The following is a 22,209-nucleotide window of genomic DNA, read 5'->3' as shown; positions in this document are numbered from 1 at the left end:
TAGGTCTGCACACACATGCACACAATTGATGCGTAGGGGTGTGGAGTGGTCAACTGATGAGGCACTGTGGAGGCTGAGAGCCCTGGAGAGTGGTGTGTGGGTTGGAAGCCTCCTATCCTCACAGTGAAACACACACACACACACACACACACACATACAAAGCTGTAGGAGGTGGAGGCAGCAGCACTTGCTTTGCCGGCTGTCCATTGATCAGGAGGTTGGTAGACTTAAAAGATCAGTGTAGAGACTGGTGGAGAGCAGAGGGAGGGATGGAGAGGAGGATGCTGGAGTCCTGTAGGATACAGCAGAGACAGAGAGAAACAGAGAAGAAGAGAAAGGGGAGGAAAGCCAGAGAGAGAAGAAAACAGACACAAGGAAAGTGTGTGAAGGGATAGAGGCTAGGGCGAGGGGAGAAATAAAGAGGCAGATCACGGCGTCCGGGGTTGCCCTGGGTTTTAACAGTCTGGAGGAAGCCTGCTGGTAAGCGCTTGATGTTTCTGTGTTTCTACATGTTATGTATGTGCACATACCGCCTGCGTGCCTATTTGTATGCCTGTCTGCGCCTCGTGCTGCCCATGCTTCGTTGTTGAGCCACTGCAGAGAGAGAGAGGGATGCCAGGCATTTGTCTCCACAGTGCAGCAAGGCAGCAGCAGGAGGAGTACAAATCTTCCGGGCTTCCTTCCACTGCAGACAAAACCATTCACTCTGTTATCTGTTCAATTAAAAACAGCAGCGCGCTCTGGGCTGCTGCCACTGCAGGATTCATTCAGGCTGTGTGCATGCTTTGTGTGTGTGTTTGGGAAGGTGGGGAAATCAAACACACACGGTTGCTTGCGTTTTCAAGTTGTCGCCTCTGAGGGAAAGAAGAGTGCATATTTCCCCGATGCACCATGTGTGTGTGTGTGTGTGTGTGTATTTGCGTATCAGTGTTTTCTATGAAATTTCAGATTGATGTGATGAAGTAGGACAGATTGACTGACTGAGTGGTGCTTTGCATTGTTCACACATCACATCCTAAATAAATCCCCACATTATAGCTACATATTGTTTGTGATGCAGGCAATTTTTGAAAACAACCTTTACACTGTACAAAAGACATCACAGTAGTATTACTCCATCTCATGTCCCTTCACAACACAGTACTTTTTGGTATTTTCTGTACCTCCTCTATGATGATACTATTTTTTCTGGGTAGTAGCATTAAATATTAAATACAATACAGCCACAGCAGCAGACAGTGGTGATGCAGTCAGTCTTATAACCAGGGAGGTGAAGCACTGAACCATCAGATGACCCTCACAGACCACCATTCAGAAGATTTTCATTGTTACTTAACATATAACATAAAACAAGGAGAGTTACTTTCCCGCATATATATTTTCAAACAATAATGAGACTTTTGAGAAAACATGTATTGCTGATTGGCTGTAGCTATGCTAAAATGGCCAATTAATAAAAGCACATGCATGCAACTACAAAAAGTGAATTGTAGCAATCGGAAATGCAGCACTCATGTTGCTATTTTAGCCCATATGTGAGGCATCAAACCTAATATTCATGACAATGATGCCAAGAGTATCTAAAAGTAGATGATGTTAAAAATGTATACTTTTATGAGTTTTCTGACATACAGCCTATTAGCTACTGCAGAGACTGGATCTACTAACCTTAATGAACTGATTTTGATTGCATGCAACCTTGCCTCTGTGCTCCTCTCTTCAAACCCCATTCACATGTGCTTTGTTCCACTACTTATTTTTCTAAATCGGGGACACCCCGGAGGTCCCCGGACTCCAGTTTGTGCACTGTTGAAGCCACATAGCAGCTGAAGAATCCCCCTTATGATATGGAGGCAACACGCGTTGACGTGTCGCGCTGCGTTTCCGACCTCTAGTATGCGTCTTCTGCACGCACACGCACACACAGCTCTCTCATGGGGACATGCGGCCAGGAGACGCAGCCAGGGTAAGTGGAGCAAGTTTTCATACGGCACTTTATCTCCCGTGTGGGGGGATTATAACATCTTTCTCCAGCTTCGGCTTGTCGTTGGTGTTGTTGCCCGTGTTGGAGAAAGGGAAGTTTAACAGACTTTTTCTCGTTCGTCGGCACCGATCCCAGCCTATCCATTCAGATTGCGCAACGCAGCGTGTGATCGGACTGAAAAGCGTCAAAACAATTCGGTATTGTTGTATTTATTCAACACCAGTGTCGTTACTAACCGCTCACTTTGGCCAAAGTCCGCCTCATCATCTCAGTTATGCTTTGCTTTGGCCATGCGGAGCTTCTCCAGGGAGCACATTTCAGTCTCCACCCGGTTAAAAACAGGGATTTTCACGCACCAAACTGTTGTTTTTTTAACCCAAAGCCACATCTACAGTGTTGTTGAACGATCACTTTTTCTTTTTCGCAACTTAAATGTTTTGCTACTTTGAGGGCCAAGTGTGCTGCTTGGTCCTGTGTGTGTGTGTGTGTGTGTGGGAGGGGAGGAGGGTTTGGGGGGCAATGCGCAAAGTGTGTGGTCTCCAAGCTCTCCACCCCCGCAGAGACGCACGGTTTGCAGCGCACACATACGCGCACGCATACGCAAGCAAGCTGTCACGGTCGGGCATGGATGTCTCTGGAATGCGCCCGGCGTTTTCTCTGTATTTTTCACATTAAGAGCAGTTTGGGAAGCAGCTCTCAAAGCAGCTCTCTGAACCGCTGCCACCAGCGGCAAGTGAGAGGCAATAAAAGTTAGACTTCCGGTGTCATATTTCACAATAAGGGTCGGATAAACTTGCAAGAGTGACGCAAACAAAGGAAATACGTTTCCCATTTATCCTACACAATAAAAATTGAGATTATATTGGCAGTATGTTTATGCAATTAGCGAGTCAGATGATTTAATGAAATATTTTGACATTATTTTGCTCTACATCAATTTATATTCAAATTACTGCTTTCATTGTCGATTTAATGTGGCACCTCTCTGACTGGCACAGTCCAAGCTCCACAACTCTGGTCTGAGCTGGAGCGTGGACTGGTAGCTGGAGAGGTGCCAGTTCAACCCCTGGGCACTGCCGAAGGAGGCCTTGAGCAACCTCCAACCTCCAGAACCCCCAACTGCTCTGGGCGCCGTACTGACTGGCTGCCCCCTCACTCTGACATCTCTCCGTGTGTTGCTATGGGTCGTGTTTCTGCATGTGCATGTCTTTCAGACCTGTGTGTATAATAACAGAGTGAAAACATTGAGTTTCCCCTCTGGGGATTAAATAAAGTATATCTTCATCTTCATGTGTCGATTTTGAAATGGCAAAAAACTTGAAAAATTCCCAAGTTGATGTCTTTAAAAACCTTGTGTTTTATGATCAACAGTTCAAACCCAAATAATTATCCATATACTGTTACATAAGATGAAGATAAACAACCTGTGAATTGAAAAGATGGAAGGAGGGAATATATTAGCTCAACAAATTTGGTTAATCGATAACAATCTGATCATTTTGTCGTTGGACTATCAATTGACCAACTAATCTCCTCAGCTCTAGTATTTCAGCTATGATATATGCTATGAATAGTGACACTAGGACTACGGTTACCATTTTTTATATAACTGAGCCTACTATAATTTCTGTAGGAGTTTTATAAAAGTATGTCTTAATTTTACCACTACTGTCTGTAATCTTGTAAGTATTTTATATTTATTATTTCAGGCCACTAAACACATTCTCAGTCGTGTTTCTAGTCTTACCTTTAAGTGCACTAAATTTCTTTACATTTTTCACAAGAAATAGATGCTTTTAGTTTGAATGCAAAAACTTGCATAGTTTCCGGTTTGTTTCTGTTTAACTCCAGCTAGCTTGACCATATAGGGTGGGTGGGAGGGTAGACCCTGCCTGGAGAGAAGAGACGGGAAATTCTTGTGTTTTTGGTATGTTATTACCCAGCGGAGAACCCATGACTGAAGAGGAGGAGGAGGAGGAGGATAGGGGTTGAGTTTAGGATACATTCCTCGCCTTCCTCTTTAAGTTAACAACATTATTGGAGCTGCTGACATGTTGCCTCCTCACATGACACCCATAAGCTCCCAGCTGATGCATTACAACTGGACAAAGTGGTCAGTTGACCTCAGCACTGACAAGTATCACACACAAAAAACTACCAGACCTATACTGTTGTGATACCATAGAATAAAATACAAAATGCAACTAACACTCGAAACGACATCTATCTAAAACTAATGAATGTACCTGCTGTTTATTTATGACAGGTTATGCCTTTCCAATCTCTTCTCACTGAATTTAGGGACTGTATAAAAATGATTTGGGTGGGGAGGGGTGCTGAACCTCATGTTTCACTTTTTAAAAACAAGTTTTGTTGTTAATTATGCTTAACATAACAAATGGTGCCTTCTGTTAACTGAACATCCCAGCTGCTCTCTATTTAGGTTAGTTCTGTATGATACAAGTTCCAACAACTTTACTGTAGTTCTGTTAAAGAAGGTGACTGCTGGCTAGCAACATATGAAAGACCATGTTTTTAACACAACTATTTTGATAAAACTATTAAATTTTTTTTTTACAGCAAATCACACAAGAAAAAATGAACTAAAATATAAATCTGGAGCATGGAAAAATTAAAGCCCTTATACTGCTCTCCCAAAAACTTCCAAACTTCCTTCAGCAAAAAGAAAAACTGCATAACCCTCCATCCTGTCTGTCCCTCAATAATTTGTGTACAGTCCCTGAAACCTGAATTCAGTTCATACTTTCTGTAAAATTCTTTTTTTTCTGTTAACAGCACCTGCCTGTCAACCCCTCAGGTGGTGACACACACACACTCTCTCCCCCTAGCTGGGCGTCAACTTCAGAAAATATAGCGACATTACATCTGACATATTAAATGGGGCTTACCAGATTTGCATAAAACCAGTGGAGCTCTGCCTGTTCTTTTCTGTTGAAACCGTAATCGCCCACTCGCTAATGACAATTACTATAATGGACTGATTGCTGGATTATACCACCAAAATGGTTTTAGAACACATCTGCATAATTGTTCTTAGCATATACGCCTGTGGGCTGCGACAGCCATTAGCTGTTTTAGAGGAGCGAGTGATTGAGGAGCCGTTTGATGCTTGAAGAACAGCGGCTTATTGTGTGCCAACTGTGTGGGTGTTTGGAGTGTGTCTGTACTGTGTGAAAATGCACTAAGCATTGTCTTATTAAATACTGTTTTTGGATTAGATTTGTCGTTGACTTATGTAGGGGACAGAGCAGCTGTATGACTGGGGGTGAATCCTGGAGCAAAGTCCACGTTCAGGTGTCAGTTTAGGGGCTCTTGAGCAAAGGAATTGAACCTGTAACCTTCCGCTCAGTGACAACCAGGTAGCTTGCTGTTGCTCTACTGTACAAATGAGTAGAAATGCATGGATTTGAAGCAGGATGTTTGTGGTAAACGGCATCCTGCTGAGTGTGTTATTAATAAAGTTCAGAAATGAAGATAAGTGCATGTCATCCTCCATGAATGATGCATGCAGTGACATGCATCAGTGACAAAATGCATTATTGTATGCAGTTTTGTCTAAATTGTATATCTAAACCGTTTGAAACTTTAATAGTAGCTTTTTTTCATGTAAAAAAAATCACCATTTCTTTTTGTTGTATCTGCCTCTACCTAAATAAAAGAAAGTTTTATCAGTTAAAAATTGTATAATTTTATGCTAAAGAAGCATTTTATATTATATTACATCACTTTTACATCCTGGAAACAGAAACTCTTTAGTGCCGTCTCCATCAAATAACTGCTATCGCATTGATTAACACTTAGAATAATCCCTCCTTTCATCATGTCCCATGCCAAACTCCTGCTTGCAAGCATCAAATTAAAGACGTTTAGTTAAACGTACTCTTTGTTCAAGTGCTGGAACACAATGTGAAGATGTGTCCCGTGTCCAGCTTTCGTCAAAAATCAGTGAAACAAATGTCACATGACCAACAGATGGACAGAGACATCCGTAGTACATAGGGGACTGTAGCAGCGTGAGCCAAATCAACAGCTGAACCCAGCTTTCCAGTTACAGTCCCTGTTTAAACATGCAACGAGGCTTTTGGGGGGGGCAGCACTGAGGAAATCTGTCTGACTTTTTTCCTCCAGCAAAAGTGCTAATTTCTTAGTCAAATTCAACAGTGAAAGACTGAGACCGCGCAGAGGAAGTTATTGTCTCTGCCGGTGTGTAACGATACCTGAAACCTGCACAGGGGCCACTGTTACTTCATCTCCTTTTCTTTCTCCTCTCATTGCTCATCTCTTGGAAGCAGGCCAACATCCCACACACACACAAAAATCATACACCCTCTCACTCTCTCCTTTTCTCTGAACAGCACTCTGTGCTAATTACTCTCCGTTTCCATGGCAATGGGTAGCACCTCTTCTTTTTTTTCATTTTTTTTGTTATGTTGGATAGTCCATCGCAAACATCACATCATTCGACTGAGGCAACAGTATATTGTTGAGTGGATGGATTTTATCTTGCAGCTACACAATCGACATTCATCACCAAATGATCAAGAACGAGGCAAAAATTAGTATAGTATATTAGTATAATATCATTTGTGTGTCTTTACGTAGTTATTTTCCAGAATGCCTTTGATAGCTGGTTATAGAATATGTAGGTGAAGAGAACAATAGCAGAAAGAGTTTTGCATCACTTACACAATTACAGTATGTTTCATTTCATAAACTCATTTTTGATTAAGTTAAAGGCCCCGAAGACCCATTTCCTCTAACCACTTTTTACTTCCAGCGATGGGTGCCTACATGAACGTACAGTGTTCTGCCACAGTCTGGAATATTTTTTGTGAGTGTTTTTGTTGGGTTCTTCTCACCGGTTGCAATGAGGGCGGGGCTCAGTTGGAAAACACATACGCCCGTGAACTAATCAGGATTTAGCAACATTTGAATCAAAGTGCAATGACTATTGTGGGTTACTTTGCTCACTCTCAATCAAATCTGATCGAAGCACACACGCACAGTCCTGATGAAGAAGATTATCTAAATGTTTTTAGTCTTGTAATACATAAGATTTGAAACCAAGTTTTCCGGGGTTTTAAAATGTGGTTTTCTTACAAAACCCAAACAAGGAGGCCCAGGCATTACATGATTTATTATTGGCCATCTTGGCACTGTATTCTGGCAGAACAGATGGAATAGCCAGTTTACCATAAATTATGATTAATTAATCCATCAGTGGTAGAACTGTTTATTCAGTGAGGACATGCTGAAAAGTTTTTTTTATAAAAAGATCTATTCAGCTTGTATGAATGAGTCCCCCTCCCCCCTTTATTTCCCTTGTGCGCCATAGGTCTGTGCTCTGGATGTCACACATTAGGCTCCATAAAAGTGAGTCACTTTGACACAGACATGTGTCTATATATAAACGTGTAACTCAACACTGAAGCGGGTCACAGAACCTGCAGTGGTGGTAATTACGGTGGGAAGAAACAAACAGGAGTGAATTCAGGGAGTGTGTGTTGGCACCTTTTGAGTCGAACCTGAGCGGGGGATGGAGGGGCAGAAAGAGAGCGATGGCCTGACAATAAAGAAAAGAAAAGCGGAGCTTATTACAGCCTGAGTTGCACTCTGGTTATTACTCATTAAACACAGGAATGTTGTGCTTCTGTGTCAGGCTGAATGGAGCCACACTGTTTAAAACCTTTAAATTTAAAGGATTGAATTTCACTAAACATTACACAAATTGAGGAAAAGGATTTTGAGACATCAAAATGCACAAACAGGAATTTGCTATTATAAATAGGTTTAGCCCTCGTCTTTGCATGTGTCTTAATACTACATTATTCTCAATGACCTTGGGTTTTATGAATGGGCAGCAGGAAGGTCTGCCATTGGATGAGAGCAATAGCCAATCAGAGAGGATCATTTCCAACAAAGGCGGGAATGGATGAATGGACGAGTCAGACATTTCTATAGGTCAGGACCTGGTGTGTGCGTGCCTATAGGGGTGTGTGTGTGTGTGTGTGTGTATGTGAGAGTGCGAGAGAGTGTCACACACTGATCTACTTGGTTTATTGCAGGCATCTATACATAGCTGTGGGGAACACAGGCAGACAATCGGCCCGGTTAAAATTAGCAGTCAAGGGCCACCTGTCTGTTTCTGACAAAGGAGGAAACTGCAGCGCAGGCTGGGTAGAGATGGAGGGAACAGGAAGGAAGGAGATGAGGGGGAGAGATGAGGCAGGGGGAGAGCGGGCATCGATCACACTGCTGGTTTAACTTCTCTCTTGCTCTTTTTCCCCCACTGCAATACAGGGAGACATTGTTGAGCGGTCTGGATTTAAGGGGGGAGGGTCTGGGCCAAGCAGAGTTCACATACCTCTCTGCTGGATCACTGCCAGATTTCACAGAGGATATAGGTGGAATATATAGGGAGAGGAGAATTAAAGGTCTTTTCCAACTTTTTGGGATTAAGCCTATTGAACACCTTGTGTGATGACAGAGTTTTGGCAGTAGATAGCTCCGTATGGCGTGCCAACGCTTCAGCATACAGAATGTTAAGTAGGCTATAAGTGAGGAAATGACCCTATATTTTCCCTTCTGCCACCCATCCCTTAAACCATCTCCCTTAACGTTTAACACTATTGCCACTGTATCGCAAAACTCATGTTTCCTGCCTTTGTCGTTTCAGACAGCCAACCGGAAGTCATCTTCTTAACTGATGAAGACTTCCTGTTCTAAAACTATCTTCTTTCCTAGAATCATGATTTTTCTTCAACCCACACTTGGTTTTGTTCCTGTCTGCCTCCGCCAATAAAGTAAAGGAGTTTGTGGGAGTCAAAATGTTTCGTATTACAGAAAAGGCAATGTACAACAGCAGCAAAAAATATATACAGTACATATCAGCGCTGCTTGATGACCGCCAGAGAATTCAATTCTTATTGCTATTTTCAAATGTTGAATATACTGTATATATGTTGGATTCTTAATTTCCCATGGGGATAAACTCAGCTGTCTTGTTGTCTTTTGTGCAGTTTCACAGTCAAACTCTCCTCCATACGATTAAAATAACCCCGTCTTTCTTTCCCAGGACTCCTGTCAGACTTCAAACAGCAAATGGACACCCCAGGAAAGGCAGCGGAGAGTCCTCCAGCGCCCATCTGTGGCAGTCAAAATGGACACTATAACGGCCATCTTGCTTCCAGAAATGGAGCCGAGGGACTGTACAACACTGAAAGGCAAAAAGGGGGATGAGGAGGGAAATGGCAGTTTAGCTCCTTTGCCACATGCACCTCAACCTGTAAATGCTCTTTTTAAATCAGTCACTTTTTATTTATTTTATTTACATCCAAAAGGTTCTCTATGTGCTGAAAATTAAGAGTCTTCAGCCATGCTAGCAGCTCTGTGAGTCTGTAGCTAACATGCTCACTGGGACAATGCTAAAATATTTTATCTCACCAATGTCAGTACGACAGACCCTCAGATGCCCTTCCTACAGCCACACTGCTAGCGTGGCTAGGTGTATTCCTTTGCAGGTAGTATTGTGTGTATTTAACATGTTAGCGGTCCAGCTGAAGCCATAAAGAGTCACTCTACAGTAAAAGTTGTACTAAATTTACAGCAGTGTTTGCCAGACTTTTTTGGATGCTCATGTGAGCCTTTAAAATGAAGCAATGCCTACTTGACAAGTAAAAATACATAGAGGAAAGTCTTATCATCATATAATCTTATAAATTTACATCCTCACCAAGATGACATAACTTACAATGTCGCAGGACATCCGAGTTGGCACCCTGCTGAAGCATCTTAACATGGACAATTTGAGTCCAGCAAACAACCTTTTCACACATTGCCAGCACAAGAAATTGGCAGAGCATTTACAGGTAAAGGTGCAAGTGTTTAAAAGAAAAGGGCCTGTTGTACTGTTAGCAGTCCTCTACTTCAGTGTTTCAGATGGAATGTCACCATTTTTTGGATAAGAGCTGTGTTAAGAGTATTCTATTTTCTGACCAAAAAGCAGTGGATCCCATGGAACCTGCTTGTTTGTCATATTCCCTCAGCATGAAGTCATTTCCCTCCTCGTTAATTTCCCTGATTGGCTGGAGTGTGGCAGCCATTTTGGCTCTAATTGGAGCTGCAGAGCCACAGGGCGCCCAGCGGTTGCTCAGTAGTCAGTGTAGATCCTGTGGGGCTGGCAGCAGCTACATCTGGCTACTGGGTCTCAGCTGGCAGCCATGTTATTGTGGAGACATGACACAATGTATGATTGAATTTTAAGTTTAAATGTACTCTGTAGAGTGTTTTCTGTGTACTTCACTCCCTCCTCTTGTGATCTTTGCTGCTATGTAGCTTTTAAATTTCAAAGAAATGTCTTGAGGGCCCACCCACTGTGAAGAGAAAATTCCTGCTGTCCTCCAAAACTACCCATGCAGTCTAGGATTAACTCTGCCACAGGCTTTTATTTTTTTCAATAAAAATGACTTTTTGGAGATACTGGGTAAGTTCTGGACCTGGCATATAGTGTAGGATTCTGTGTGTCAGTCTACAGCTACATTGTCTGCTGGGTTTCAGGCCTATACTCATACACATCAACGTCTACAAATGTTTATTGGTTTTATTATTATATATGCATTTTAAGTTGTATACCAAATGAATATATGGAAGTTTTGTATGTTTGAGGAACCAAAAGGCATGGATAATTTGACAACTTTGTGTTTATTGACTCATCATAAAACATTCTTCAAACAATAAAACAATTTTAAATGTCCGTTTCTGTACAATGCTTGCTAAGCAATTTTATTTATATATAGAAAATGTAAGAGGAGTTGTGTTAAAATGACAAAACTCCTTCAAATTTAATGGCAGGTATTCTGGAAAAAATAACAGCATTCCATCAACAAATATTTTCAAGCAATAAATATGTATTTATAAATAGTGTAAATTTACATCAAGATTAGAAACATAATGAAACAGACAAAAAATAATCACAAATTAAACTTTATTCCATAAGTCTATGTGCAACCCATTCTCTTTGTGACTTGGCTAGTAAGTTTTTTTCCTAAATTTTTCCTTTTTTTTTTACCTAACAAACAAACAAAGCATCATAGTTTTGAAAAGAACAAGACAAACGCAAAAGTAAAACATAAAAGCTGTAAAAAAAAAAAAAAAAGAAAAAAGAAAAAGTCACCTAAACTCTTCACATTACAAATTTTTTTGGAGATTTTGCTGTCGAAAGAGTCTTAAAATCACTATCTACCATAGAAAAAGACCAGTTAGGCTAGTGCTCCTTAGAGGGAAGAAAGTCTGGGGGAAGTTCTATAAATCAAAGCCAACATTTCATCCTGTTACCAGAATAGAAAAAGGGGGAGAGAGAGAGAGAGAGAGAGAGAGGTTGTCAAGTCAGTAGTCTTTTACGGGTGGTGTTGCCAGTTGTGACAGTTAACAAGTATCTACAAAACATTTTTATCACACATTAAGAATCCCACTCCTCCCCCTCGTCCCAACCGTTTTTGATTAAGTCCTCCATTAAAACAGGGCTGAACCATTGTCATTTAGAGGGGGCTGGGAAGGGAGAAGAGAGAAAGAAGTCCTGTTAGCGAGCTCAGTGGCGCCCCCCACCCCTGGAAGGGCAAGGCTCCAGCACTTCAAACAGGTTGCATAGACAGACACACTCAGACGCCTCAGCCTCCAGCCGGCGTTATGGAGACCAGTCATGTGGTGGGGTTGGGGAGATGGCCTTGGCTTTCCTGAATATCAGAAATGGTCCGCGTATGTAGATGTTTGTTCTTTTATATCTTAATACAAGTTCCTGTAAATGGGCTTCATGGCTCCACAGCAGAAGAAATAGGGGTCATCTAATGTCAAGATGAAGATGAATGAAGAGGAGGGGCCTGGGGAGGAAGATGATACACAAGAATTAATGTTGTTTCATGATAACCGGTCACAATTTACTGGAATTTTCCTTAAGTTTGAAAGAAGAAACAATCGCCTCGAGCCCATCTCTCCCTCACGCTGGTGACTTACTAATGTGAACTGGTCATAGACCTGCATCAGGTCCTCCATCCTGTGCTGTTCCAGCACCACAAAGTCGTCCAGCGTGGCGCAGCCTTTCCTGGCGCAGTCCTGGCAGTGGACCACATACTGCTTCTTGGACAGAAGCTCCCGGCGCACAAACAGCAGGTTGAACACCTCCACCTGCAAAGCACACACAATATAGATGCTATCATACTGTAACTGAGCTTTTTGTACATCTGAATGAAGCTGAACAGCAGAAATGCAGTGATGTCATCTAGAGACAAATCCTGGAGCTGCTACACAGATGGTGAATAACAGAATAACTGCTAAGACACAATGACAGCAGACATTGAATTTGGACACATTTCTTCTAAATAGCTGAAATCCCTGCATTCACATGAATCCATTAGCATACCCATTAATTAGCTCAAACACAAACGGAGTCTGTCTTTAATTCAGTGTCAACTGATCACAAGGCTTGATGCTGTCCAAAATCCCTCAAACTGCAGAATTGTAGCATAAATGAATCTTAAGTATTGACATCTACTTTCTCCACATACTTTCAGACATTTTGAATAAATCTTGAACCACAAATGATTAGATTCAGACCAGCAGAGAGACACAATCGGGACAGATCCATTGGTTCTAATCCAACATGTACGGTGTAAAGCATCACTCATAATGCTAAGCATCATGGCAAGACACTTATTTTATATTAGGAATAAGTGGGAGCCTCTTACCCAGAAATGTAAAATCCTGTTAGAATTCACACCTGTGATGCTAAAATGTTCCCGGTGTGCTCACTGACCTCACAGATGGTGCAGTAGTGGGCTGGTTCGTCCCTGGTCCTCGGCCTCAGCACTGTTTCTTTGCCTGCTGAAGCCAAGGCTTCCTTCACCCACTGGCATTGCTTCAATGTCCGCAGCAAGCAGTACCTTTGAGACAAGAATAAATTATTTTAAATTAAATATAATTACTGCGATGGACTGGCGACCTGTCCAGGGAGTACCCTGCCTTTCGCCCGATGTCAGCTCCAGCCCCCCGCGACCCTGTACGCAGGATAAGCGGTTGACGATGGATGGATAAATAAATTAAATTATAATCCAGCTTATGCAAAAGACTACAAAGTCAAACATATAATACAAACTGTTGAGAGTGAAAGGTGAAGGATTTCGGGACTCACTTGATCATTTCAAACAGCTTGTGGTCGGACACTTTGATGTTGCGCGCCATGTTCCAGGAGAGGTGCACCATGGGAACCATGGACTTGACACTCTGGAGCTTATTCCACTCGTAACGCTCCACAGCCAGCTTGTACTGGTGCGCTGAAAAAGCAGAGGCAAAACATACCAAACATCAACACAGGAAACCAGGGAGATGTTTATACGCACTGAAAAGTGCCTTCGCAAAGAAAGGTCTTATTATGTTATTATATATTATTATATAGACATTATGTAAACATGGAAGCGTATTTGTTCTATCACACAGACGACTGAAAACGCCGTCTGAAATGCATCTGTTGTAGACAGGAAATTAAATCCTGCTGTAATCAGCTCAGTTATCAGCTAAAAAGGTCACTAATCAGCTAAATAACATTTCCAACATCACAGTAAAAGGTCACCATAACAGACATAAGTCCTGCAAGACAATTCTGGCTGACTTTTGTTAGGTTATCTACCTCCTTTCTCAGTAGTACATGTATAAACAAAGGTTATTTTTTGTTGCCTTAAGTGGTGTAAGACAATCAAAGATGAGAAAAAAAAAACAAAAAAAACAAAAACAGGGGAAAATAGTTCACATTAGTAAGAAATGCTGGCTTCTTAGGTCCCATAAACATTAACACATATCCCCAGGCGTACCGGTGAGAGGTCCTACGTTCCAGGCGATGTTGTTGCACCAGCCGATGGCCTGCACCCAGTGGACAGTGCCGGTGTTGAGCCACACCAGGTCGCCTGGACGCTGGATGAAGCGATAGACGGGAACGTCTGCCTCGTACAGGTCCTCCAGGTTGGGCCACCACGAGCCCATCAGGAAGTTAATGTTGTTCCTGGGGGTGAGGGGAGGGAAAGAGAGTTGTGATGGATATATGAAAGTGAGGGAAAAGGGTGATGGGCAGATACAAGGAATCGGAGGTATGGGTGTAGAAGAACATTTCAGTCATGTCAAGTTTGTTTGCCTCCAGGGGCTTTACAACCTGCTCAGCACAGACACAGTCATCCAGTCCATCTTACTTTTCACAGAAGTTGCTCATCACTCCCCAGTACGGCTCTGGTACAGCAAACCACTCACAGTCGCCCGGTCCAATGTTGATGTTAACGGCACAGAAGTTATTGTGCTCCTGGTGACCTGGAGAGACAAAAATCTCTTCACTGCACAAGTCCACATACCAAACTCATGCACAACTATCAGAATAAACAATAAACTGTAGTTACCAAGTGACTCAGAAAGTAAGCACGTGTTTGAGTGTGTATTAACCTGCTATCCTGCTCCCGGGGACCTTCATGTAGAGCTGGACTGTGTTCATACCCAGGATGGTGTGACCCACGTGGCTGAGCAGGTTGCCGGCAGATACGACTCGAGCAAAGGCTGGAAGTTTACTGAGCTCCTGGAGTTGCTGTTTCCACCTGGTGGAGACGAGGAGTCATTATAAGATCAGAGGGTGGCGCTTTTAAGTTTTAGTGCTCCAGAGTGTTTCAAAGCATCTTGAAAAGACAACAAATAATATAAGTTTCAAGACGTGGTGAGATGAAATCCACACTCACTTCCTTTCGTCCGACACGTCGATGTTGGTTCCGAACTTGATGTGCTTTAAGGGTCCCCTTCTTTTACGTGCAACACTGAAGACACACACAAAGAAGATTTACAACTAGCCACATACAGTATGTTTAATGTGGTCGCAGCCTCACAATAAAGTCCTGCAAAAGAGGGAGCGTGTAGCAATATAAATTAAAAGGTGGCGCTGATGATTATGAGCTAGTGTCTGAGGGTAGCAGCTCATATGCCAAAACTGAGACTGCAGATTTTCAGGTTTTTGATGTTACTTCAAAAGCGTTCCACAAAACAATTCAGCTAAACTAGGAATGCACCGAAATACAAATTCTTGGCTGAAGCCGAATATAAAATAATAAAAAATTTGCCAAATACCAAATAAGTAAATTCACATTTTTCCCCATTTATTCCATTTGTTTATTTTGCTTTTTCATTACTGCATAAATTAAATAGTCAAAATGTGCTTTTTACTCAGTGTTTCCCACAGGATTTGGAGAGACTATGGTGGGTAGGTCCGAGGCCCAAAAAGATAAAGTCGCTAACCTGCCCGTCAGCTTGTTGTGGTCTGTTTCAGTGGATTTACCATAAAGGCTTGAAAACGTGTGCACTCCGAATTTAGGTGAGGTGAGCTTACTCGTCTTCTCACAAACGAGTGACAAAAACACTCAAAGTGGGTCAGACCGTTTGTTGCCTTTTCTAAAAAGTCAGCCACAGATGGTGCGGATAGTGTCTGCAAACTGCGATTTTTCTCGGACACTTTCAAATGCTTCCACACCGCCAACATGTCAACGTAATTGTTTGGTAAAATTTAATTGGTCTATATTCAATGCTGGATCAAATGTAATAGAGTCTGGAGCTCCTAATGGGGGAAAACAATCAAACTAAGCTAACATTAGGTACCTCTCTGCGGACGCTGGCTCTGTGTCTGAGGGCTCCTTTAGTGCTTTCTTCTCATTTTCCTCCTGAAATTAAACAGGAAACGCATTAAGCCAGCAGTACGGTACAGACGGTTTTATTTCGTGTCCTTAGATGTGTTGAAAGGGATGCAAAACTTGAATCCTAAACAAGTTTTTATTTAAGTGGAATCCATAGGACCCAAGCACAACTGACCCGTAGAGATTCCTGGAAAGAAGCAGCCTGATACTGGGCGTATTTGGCGATGGTGGTGTGGGCTCGAGCGCTTTCGCAGCGCCACATTTTCTTAATGCCAGTCGGGTCCCAGTTCTCATCAGCAGGCTGAGAGAGCTGAGTCCAGACCTCTACTAGGTGCTCCGGGTTCGCCTCTACCAACGTCTTTGTGGAGAACAGACCCAAGTCTACAGAGAAACCGACACAAGAGAGGGGAAAAAATTATTAAAATACTGTTGCGATTGATATAAAGGAGGAAAAATAAACAAAATACATATTGTAAACAAAGCTTTTACCCAGTTTGAGTGCTCCAGCCAGTCCTCTGATGACAGTGACGGGGTTGGAGGGGTTTGTGCAGAACTGGTGCAGTGGGGGAAAGAAAGCATCCCTCTTGTTCTCCAGCTGGTCCGCAGAGAGGAAACAGGACGTTAAGATACCATACAGGACATACTGACCACCTGTCAGAGCAGTAACTTACCTGCCTGTAGACATGTCTGAGTAATACTTGAAAACAAAAAGCAGCTTGACGCCCTCTGGGTGATACTCACATAGATGCTGGGTGTGGGAGGGTTGAGCTTGTCTTTGGGCAGGGCTGGTGAGGGTGGAGGGGGCAGTCGGGGCGGGGGGCACTTATCGAGGAGGATACTGCTGTTGGAGAGACCATTCCTCCCCAGGTTCCTGCACATACACAATGTCGAAATTGTTTTGAGTGATGGCATCACAAGTGACAACACGCAGATTATAAAATCAGCCAGGGCACAACTGACAAAGAAATAATACACCAGTAAAATACTGTAAATAATACTTGATAGATTCGCTGTCCTACCTCAGATCTTATCTGCTAATACTCCTTAGCAGCCCATTGCACTGAATAATCAACTATATTCAGTGTGCGATGCCACATTTCACCAATCAAATACAAAATGAGGGAAAATTCCATTTGATAAAAGAGCGACCAAATGGAGGAATCTATTCAACTGTATAATCTGGGCTGAATAATATCTGCATGGCAACAAGACTGCCCAGTAGCCTTCAGTGTTGTTTATGGTTACATAATTATTTGCATCTGGTTCTGTAGTTACTCTGCAATTCCACTGGGAGGAGACATCTTCAAAACAAACCACACAGTTTAACTGATCTTTCTGTCATTTGCACCACTTATTTTACAGCACAAACCTTTCAATTTTCTGATAAGACTACTTTTACCATAACACGCACTGCAGGAAAAATAATGGCTAACACAGATATAAGAGGAGGAACTCCCACCACTTAATTTAAAAAGTGCTGAGCCCCTCTGCATGTGCTATAACCAAATCTCAAGAGTAAGTGAGGTGTGCACATTTTCAGGTTTCATACAAATTCACACATTGAAGCTGAAGCAGCCACACACCTTGGCAAGTCCATTATTCCTGCCAAGAGGCATTAAAAAGCCATCTGCAGGACACCATGACGTGAAAGAAAAACAACGAGGGATTTCAGTCTAACCTGCAGGCCTTAAGCACGTCTGTGGAGCTGGGGTAGATGGAGATTGAAGATGACGATGATGAGGAGGAGGAGCTGTGTCCATGTGGAGGCGTAGCTTTGAGACTGGTGACGGTGGGCGGCTCAGCCTTCAGCGGGCTTTGAGAGTCCTCTGAGATACCTCCTTTGCCATTACCGTTCACGGCAGGTGCAGTAGATGTGGCGGTGGCAGGACTGTGGGCGCCTGTTTGGGTGTGTTCTGAGGATTTGGGCGAGGGTGTGGCGGTGGATATGGCAGAGATGGGCGATGAGGCAGCCGAGCTGCCCTGCGCGTGGGGGGTGGAGGGCAGGACGGCCGGGTGGATGTTGTTAACTTTCTTGAGGGACTCAGTCGTGGTAGATGCTGTGGATGCAGTCCCTTCTGACGGTCCCTCGCCCTTCTCAGGGCCCTTCCCCCCTGCCAGCAGGGCAGATAGTCTAGGATTGTCTGCGCTAAGGCTCGGCTTCTCGCCACCTTCTGCCACCATGCCACCCTCCCCCAAGTGCATGTGATTGGCCAGGCCATCTTCCTGCGCCATTTTGCCATCAGCTGATGGTAGTGGCGATGGCGTTTTGCCCTCTGGGCCCCCGTTGCCAAGGGACGCGGCTGCCGTGACATGGGTGGCGGCGGTGTTGCTCTCTTTGGTAGCGGACGCACCAGGTGCTGCTCCACCTGAGGTAGAGGAGAGGGGCAGGGAGGGAGGGGAAGGGAGGTGGTTGTGGGCCTGTTGCCGTGGCGATGGGGCGTTAGTGGAATGTCCAACCTGATTGGTGGGGTGCACAGGGGCGATAGAGTTGGGGGTCTGGGGGAGAGAGAGGGCGCCATCACTACTTGAGCCCGTCGCATGTGGAACAGACACCTTCTGAAGCCCCTAAAGGAAGAAGAGAGCAACTATTACAGTAAAAGCAGACAGTGCTTGTTTTATTAATGAAGTGACCACATTCACAACATTTTAAATACCTGATGATGATTCTTGTGTGGAATAAGGTGCTGTAACTTAATAATTAAGAGCATAAAATATGAGTTGTGAACCCTTCCTTTTTCTATTTTTACATGTGTACATCTTTTGGCTCAGTGGAAGACACTGGTGATGTGTGCAAAAATTCCTGCATTCCTTAATTTACAGATTCTCATGTGAGGGATTTCACGGCTTGTTTCAGAAAACACTTCATGGATTTTCTCAACAGTTTGACAGATTTACAACAGAGCCAAGTAGGTCAGTGGGATAAAATAGAATTATATCCGTATCTCAGCTCAAACAGAGAACGTGCCAGACGAGTGAATGATGTCTGACCTGAGAGGAGTTTAGGTGCAGGGCCTGGCGCGGCGCGGCGTCCTGTGTTTGCGTGCTTGTGCAGGTGTGAGGTAGCAGTGCTGCGTCGCCGCTGCCGGCAGGTTGCAGGTAAGGCACGTCTCCGTTGGGTCCTGTGGCCATGGGCCCTGACTGATTATTACTACTACTGTTACAACTGTCACCCACAGGAAGGGAGTCTGAGTGTCCGTGTGTCCCGGGGCCCATGGGCCCGTTGGCCAGCGGCTGAGGCGGGCACAGTGGCTTTTCGGTTCCCAGGTGGGGCCGGGTAGGGTGGAGGCTCGGGTTGGGGGAGGGGAGAGAGTTGGTCGTGGGACCGTTGGGGAGAGATGGGCGCACCTGACCTCCTGAGGCATTCTGTCTCATCTGTAAATGGAAAAGCACATTGAAATGCATTAATAGCTGCAAGTCATTTATTATGTTTGTTTAACCTGGTTGGAGAACCAGAGGGGTGAGCTCAACCACCAAAAGACAACTCAGAGTCAGAAAAAACATTCAACATTCTTACCTGTCAATGTTTAAACTTTCCTGCACTCACTTGTACTGTACTGTGTGCCAAACCACACCGCCTACACATGCCACAACACACCGTGAAAAAGATTTTACTAGCTTAAGTGAGGCCTGAATACTACTGTAGGATCATACATCATGCAGCCTGGATTATTTATTCTAACATCACAGTTTTAGCCTTCAACTATCCAGTACACACGTTTATTGAGTCCGTGACCTCCATGTGTGCTACTATGTTACATTTCCATAGTCAATGCTTGATGGACTGAAGCACAGACCTTCATGTACCTGCATCTAAAATAGTCATGTTCCTTATGGTGCCATAAATTGATGGTCAATATTGTTTGATCCAAGTGTGCGTGTGTGTCAGGATAGGTTTTTACCTGGTGTTGGTGCTGCTGCATCATGGCGAGCTGAGCCTCCAGCTGCCCCAACATCTGAAGCTGTGGAGGCTTCAGGTTGGCCCGGTTACTCCGCAATTGTTCCAGAGCCTGAAGACAAAGACGGCAAAAGTTCACGTACGAACGGGAATCATAAATTAAGTTAAACCAGGAGATAAGAGATATCTAACCTGTAATTTCTGCGGGGAGAGGTACCAGTTGGGAACTGGTGGCTGTGCTGGGTTACTGGCCCATGAATCACCCTGAAAACGGAGTATGAAAATATACATGTCAGGTGTAAAGATCACATTGAAGAAGACATTAGATTAAAATGCATGATAAACCTGCTGTACTATAGGAGGAAAAGAGGAACATTCCTTGCAGGTAAATCATATTTACCTTGGTAGGGCTGGAGGCTCTCCTCCTCTTCGCCGGGCAGGACTGGTCCTCTGCTTGGCCCAGCGAGCCCACATGAGGGGGCAGAGTCTGACCCGAGCCGCCACCCTCTGCACTGTGATTGGGCTTACAAGCCTGGAGGAGAGGGGACGGCGGGGGAGCGCAGGCAAAGGGGAAGCAAAAGAAACATAAGGAGGAAGACAACAGACATAAAAGGAAGGACATAACAAAAGCTCATGGAAGATTAAGATGTGGGTGGGGGGGGTTGGATTAGAACGAGAGGAAGTAAGTGGCAAAAAACAAACATAAAATGGAGGGAGTGTAGAGGGGGAAAAAAAAAAATCAAACCGTCAAGCATGATTTTTTGAAATCATGCGTGAAGTGGCAGAAGGCAGAAAATAAAGTACGGCAAAAGAGGTCAGTGGTCAAAGGGCAAAGCAAAGCAAGGGGTGGAGAATAAGGCAAAGAGAGAAAAAGGAGAACAATACTGTGATTCTGTGTTGGCGCTTAAACAAACAAGCAGGACATGTAGAGGAAAAACATTTCTGCGTATCTGAAGGTGTTACTTCATAGGGCGGCAGCAAACAGCCCCCGGGGGCAGTTCTCCTGTTTAGACGAATGCCGGTGGAAATACATCACTACTTAACACACCGCAGCACTCAATGGTTAATAAAACTCTCAGCAATTCAGTGTGTTCCTCGCCGCACTTTAAACAACATAAAAAGGCAGTCGCAGCTGTTTAATGGTACATTAGCGCAACCCAACCTTTAAAGCAAAAGGTTCCACACACTGACAGGCTTACCATTACCCTCTGAGCGAGCCCATGAACCAGATGTGACTGTCCAGAAATTCTGTTCAGCAAAACCTCAGTTTTTTTCTTCTTTTTAAGCAGTTGCTTTGTTTTTGTTCTAGCTGCTTTAAAAAAATAAAAAAAATCAATAAGCTAAGAGGCCTTGAATAATAGTCCACACTTCAAGTCCTTTCAAGTCTTTCTTATTATGTTCAAGAGTGTTTCATGAGAGGGTGGAAAATGGATACCAGCTTTTTGTATTTCAAGCAAATATTTTTAACTTAATTTTCAATACTCTCATGTATTTTGTTTTTAAATCTCTTATCAAGTATTTCCTCATTATGTATCTGGTTGAAGTCACATCTAACCCATTAAAAAAAAACTATCCATCCAGAATGTCCAAATTCCATAACACACTTAAATAGGTCTTACAGTGAAGTTGACTCTCACCAAGTCAAAGCCCGAACAACAACAAAAAAAAATCCAACATATTTCAATGCTACAAGTCATTAACATGACAATGATCACACACAAACATGGACACAGCAGAACTACTCGCATCTACTGTAATGATGGGCCTGAATGAGTGAAGTGGTGATGAAACACTAGGGGGCGTTGATGGGGCTTTGTGTGCAACTGCAGGACATCTAAGGTCAACTATTGAAGGGGGGGGGGGACGGACAGAGCCAATGGGAAGCCTGGGCATACTTTACGGCAGCACGACCTCACCGATCACACTTGAGGCAGGGTCAAAAGCCAAAAAAAGTGTCAAGCATCAGTGAGTGTGAGAATTAGAAACACAGCCACTTGATTTTAGAATTAGAGAACTTTTAATCGCTTCAGAAAGGCAATCTCTCCCAGTATAAACCCAAAGCAGATTAAGAGCAAAAAGCGGTGTGGTGCAGGTTCAACAGGTTTGCCACCTAAAACTGGATTTGTAAATTAACTATAGGGGGCCGGGGGTAATCCTGAATGCCACATTAGATTAAAAACAGGATTAATAGAAGGGGAATTTGAATGGGAAGGAATTAACAAAAGCCTGCACCAGTGCTTAGTTTATTTAATTATTTATTTTTTGGTTTACTTGAACGGAGCGTGATGGGTGAAGCCGAGTGGCTACTGTGCTGTGGAGAAGAAAGGGAGTGCAGGACTGGGTAACACTTGACTGGACCCCTCCCTCAATCAAAATCAATGCCATAAAGCAGCCATGACCTGGACATTTTTTTTGAAGCAGAGATTAATAAATGACTAGTGATTTCTGTCACCATGAAGCAAAAACGCACAGTTTTTCAATAAAGTCTCCAATTTGAGTGTGTAAAGAAATGCTATATTTTTGTTCATGTTGCTGGCTTCTTTAGACATCTGCGCGCGCGCGCACACAGACACACACACACACACACCCCCCCCCCCCCCCCGCTG

The 22,209-nt window shown here is 43.5% G+C and overlaps 1 protein-coding gene and 1 long non-coding RNA gene across 4 annotated transcripts in view; one reads left to right on the top strand and one right to left on the bottom strand.

Annotated features, from left to right (window-relative positions):
* Positions 1 to 1,857: 1,857 nt before the first annotated feature.
* LOC123974899 lies at positions 1,858 to 9,608 on the top strand. The gene is made up of 2 exons (XR_006825958.1): positions 1,858 to 1,966; positions 9,081 to 9,608. It is a non-coding gene; the product is annotated as an uncharacterized LOC123974899 (long non-coding RNA).
* A 1,078-nt stretch (positions 9,609 to 10,686) lies between these two features.
* The window catches only part of LOC123974990 (histone demethylase UTY-like), a 36,271-nt gene continuing 24,748 nt past the window's right edge, over positions 10,687 to 22,209 (bottom strand). For all 3 annotated transcript variants that reach the window (XM_046056078.1, XM_046056087.1, XM_046056093.1), the window contains 17 exons: positions 20,004 to 20,135; positions 19,796 to 19,867; positions 19,608 to 19,715; positions 18,697 to 19,080; positions 17,387 to 18,273; positions 16,450 to 16,579; positions 16,198 to 16,303; positions 15,884 to 16,089; positions 15,674 to 15,735; positions 14,767 to 14,841; positions 14,480 to 14,628; positions 14,236 to 14,350; positions 13,864 to 14,051; positions 13,188 to 13,329; positions 12,813 to 12,939; positions 12,014 to 12,184; positions 10,687 to 11,880 (listed from right to left, as the gene is read on the bottom strand). In XM_046056078.1, the coding sequence (XP_045912034.1) occupies positions 11,851 to 11,880; positions 12,014 to 12,184; positions 12,813 to 12,939; positions 13,188 to 13,329; positions 13,864 to 14,051; positions 14,236 to 14,350; positions 14,480 to 14,628; positions 14,767 to 14,841; positions 15,674 to 15,735; positions 15,884 to 16,089; positions 16,198 to 16,303; positions 16,450 to 16,579; positions 17,387 to 18,273; positions 18,697 to 19,080; positions 19,608 to 19,715; positions 19,796 to 19,867; positions 20,004 to 20,135 (3,084 nt within the window). In that variant the 3' untranslated portion in view covers positions 10,687 to 11,850. The remainder of the gene's footprint in view (positions 11,881 to 12,013; positions 12,185 to 12,812; positions 12,940 to 13,187; positions 13,330 to 13,863; positions 14,052 to 14,235; positions 14,351 to 14,479; positions 14,629 to 14,766; positions 14,842 to 15,673; positions 15,736 to 15,883; positions 16,090 to 16,197; positions 16,304 to 16,449; positions 16,580 to 17,386; positions 18,274 to 18,696; positions 19,081 to 19,607; positions 19,716 to 19,795; positions 19,868 to 20,003; positions 20,136 to 22,209) is intronic.

This window comes from Micropterus dolomieu, linkage group LG01, assembly GCF_021292245.1.
Source record: "Micropterus dolomieu isolate WLL.071019.BEF.003 ecotype Adirondacks linkage group LG01, ASM2129224v1, whole genome shotgun sequence".
Classification (NCBI taxonomy): Eukaryota; Metazoa; Chordata; class Actinopteri; order Centrarchiformes; family Centrarchidae; genus Micropterus; species Micropterus dolomieu.
This window is presented reverse-complemented; position numbering and strand designations above follow the sequence as displayed.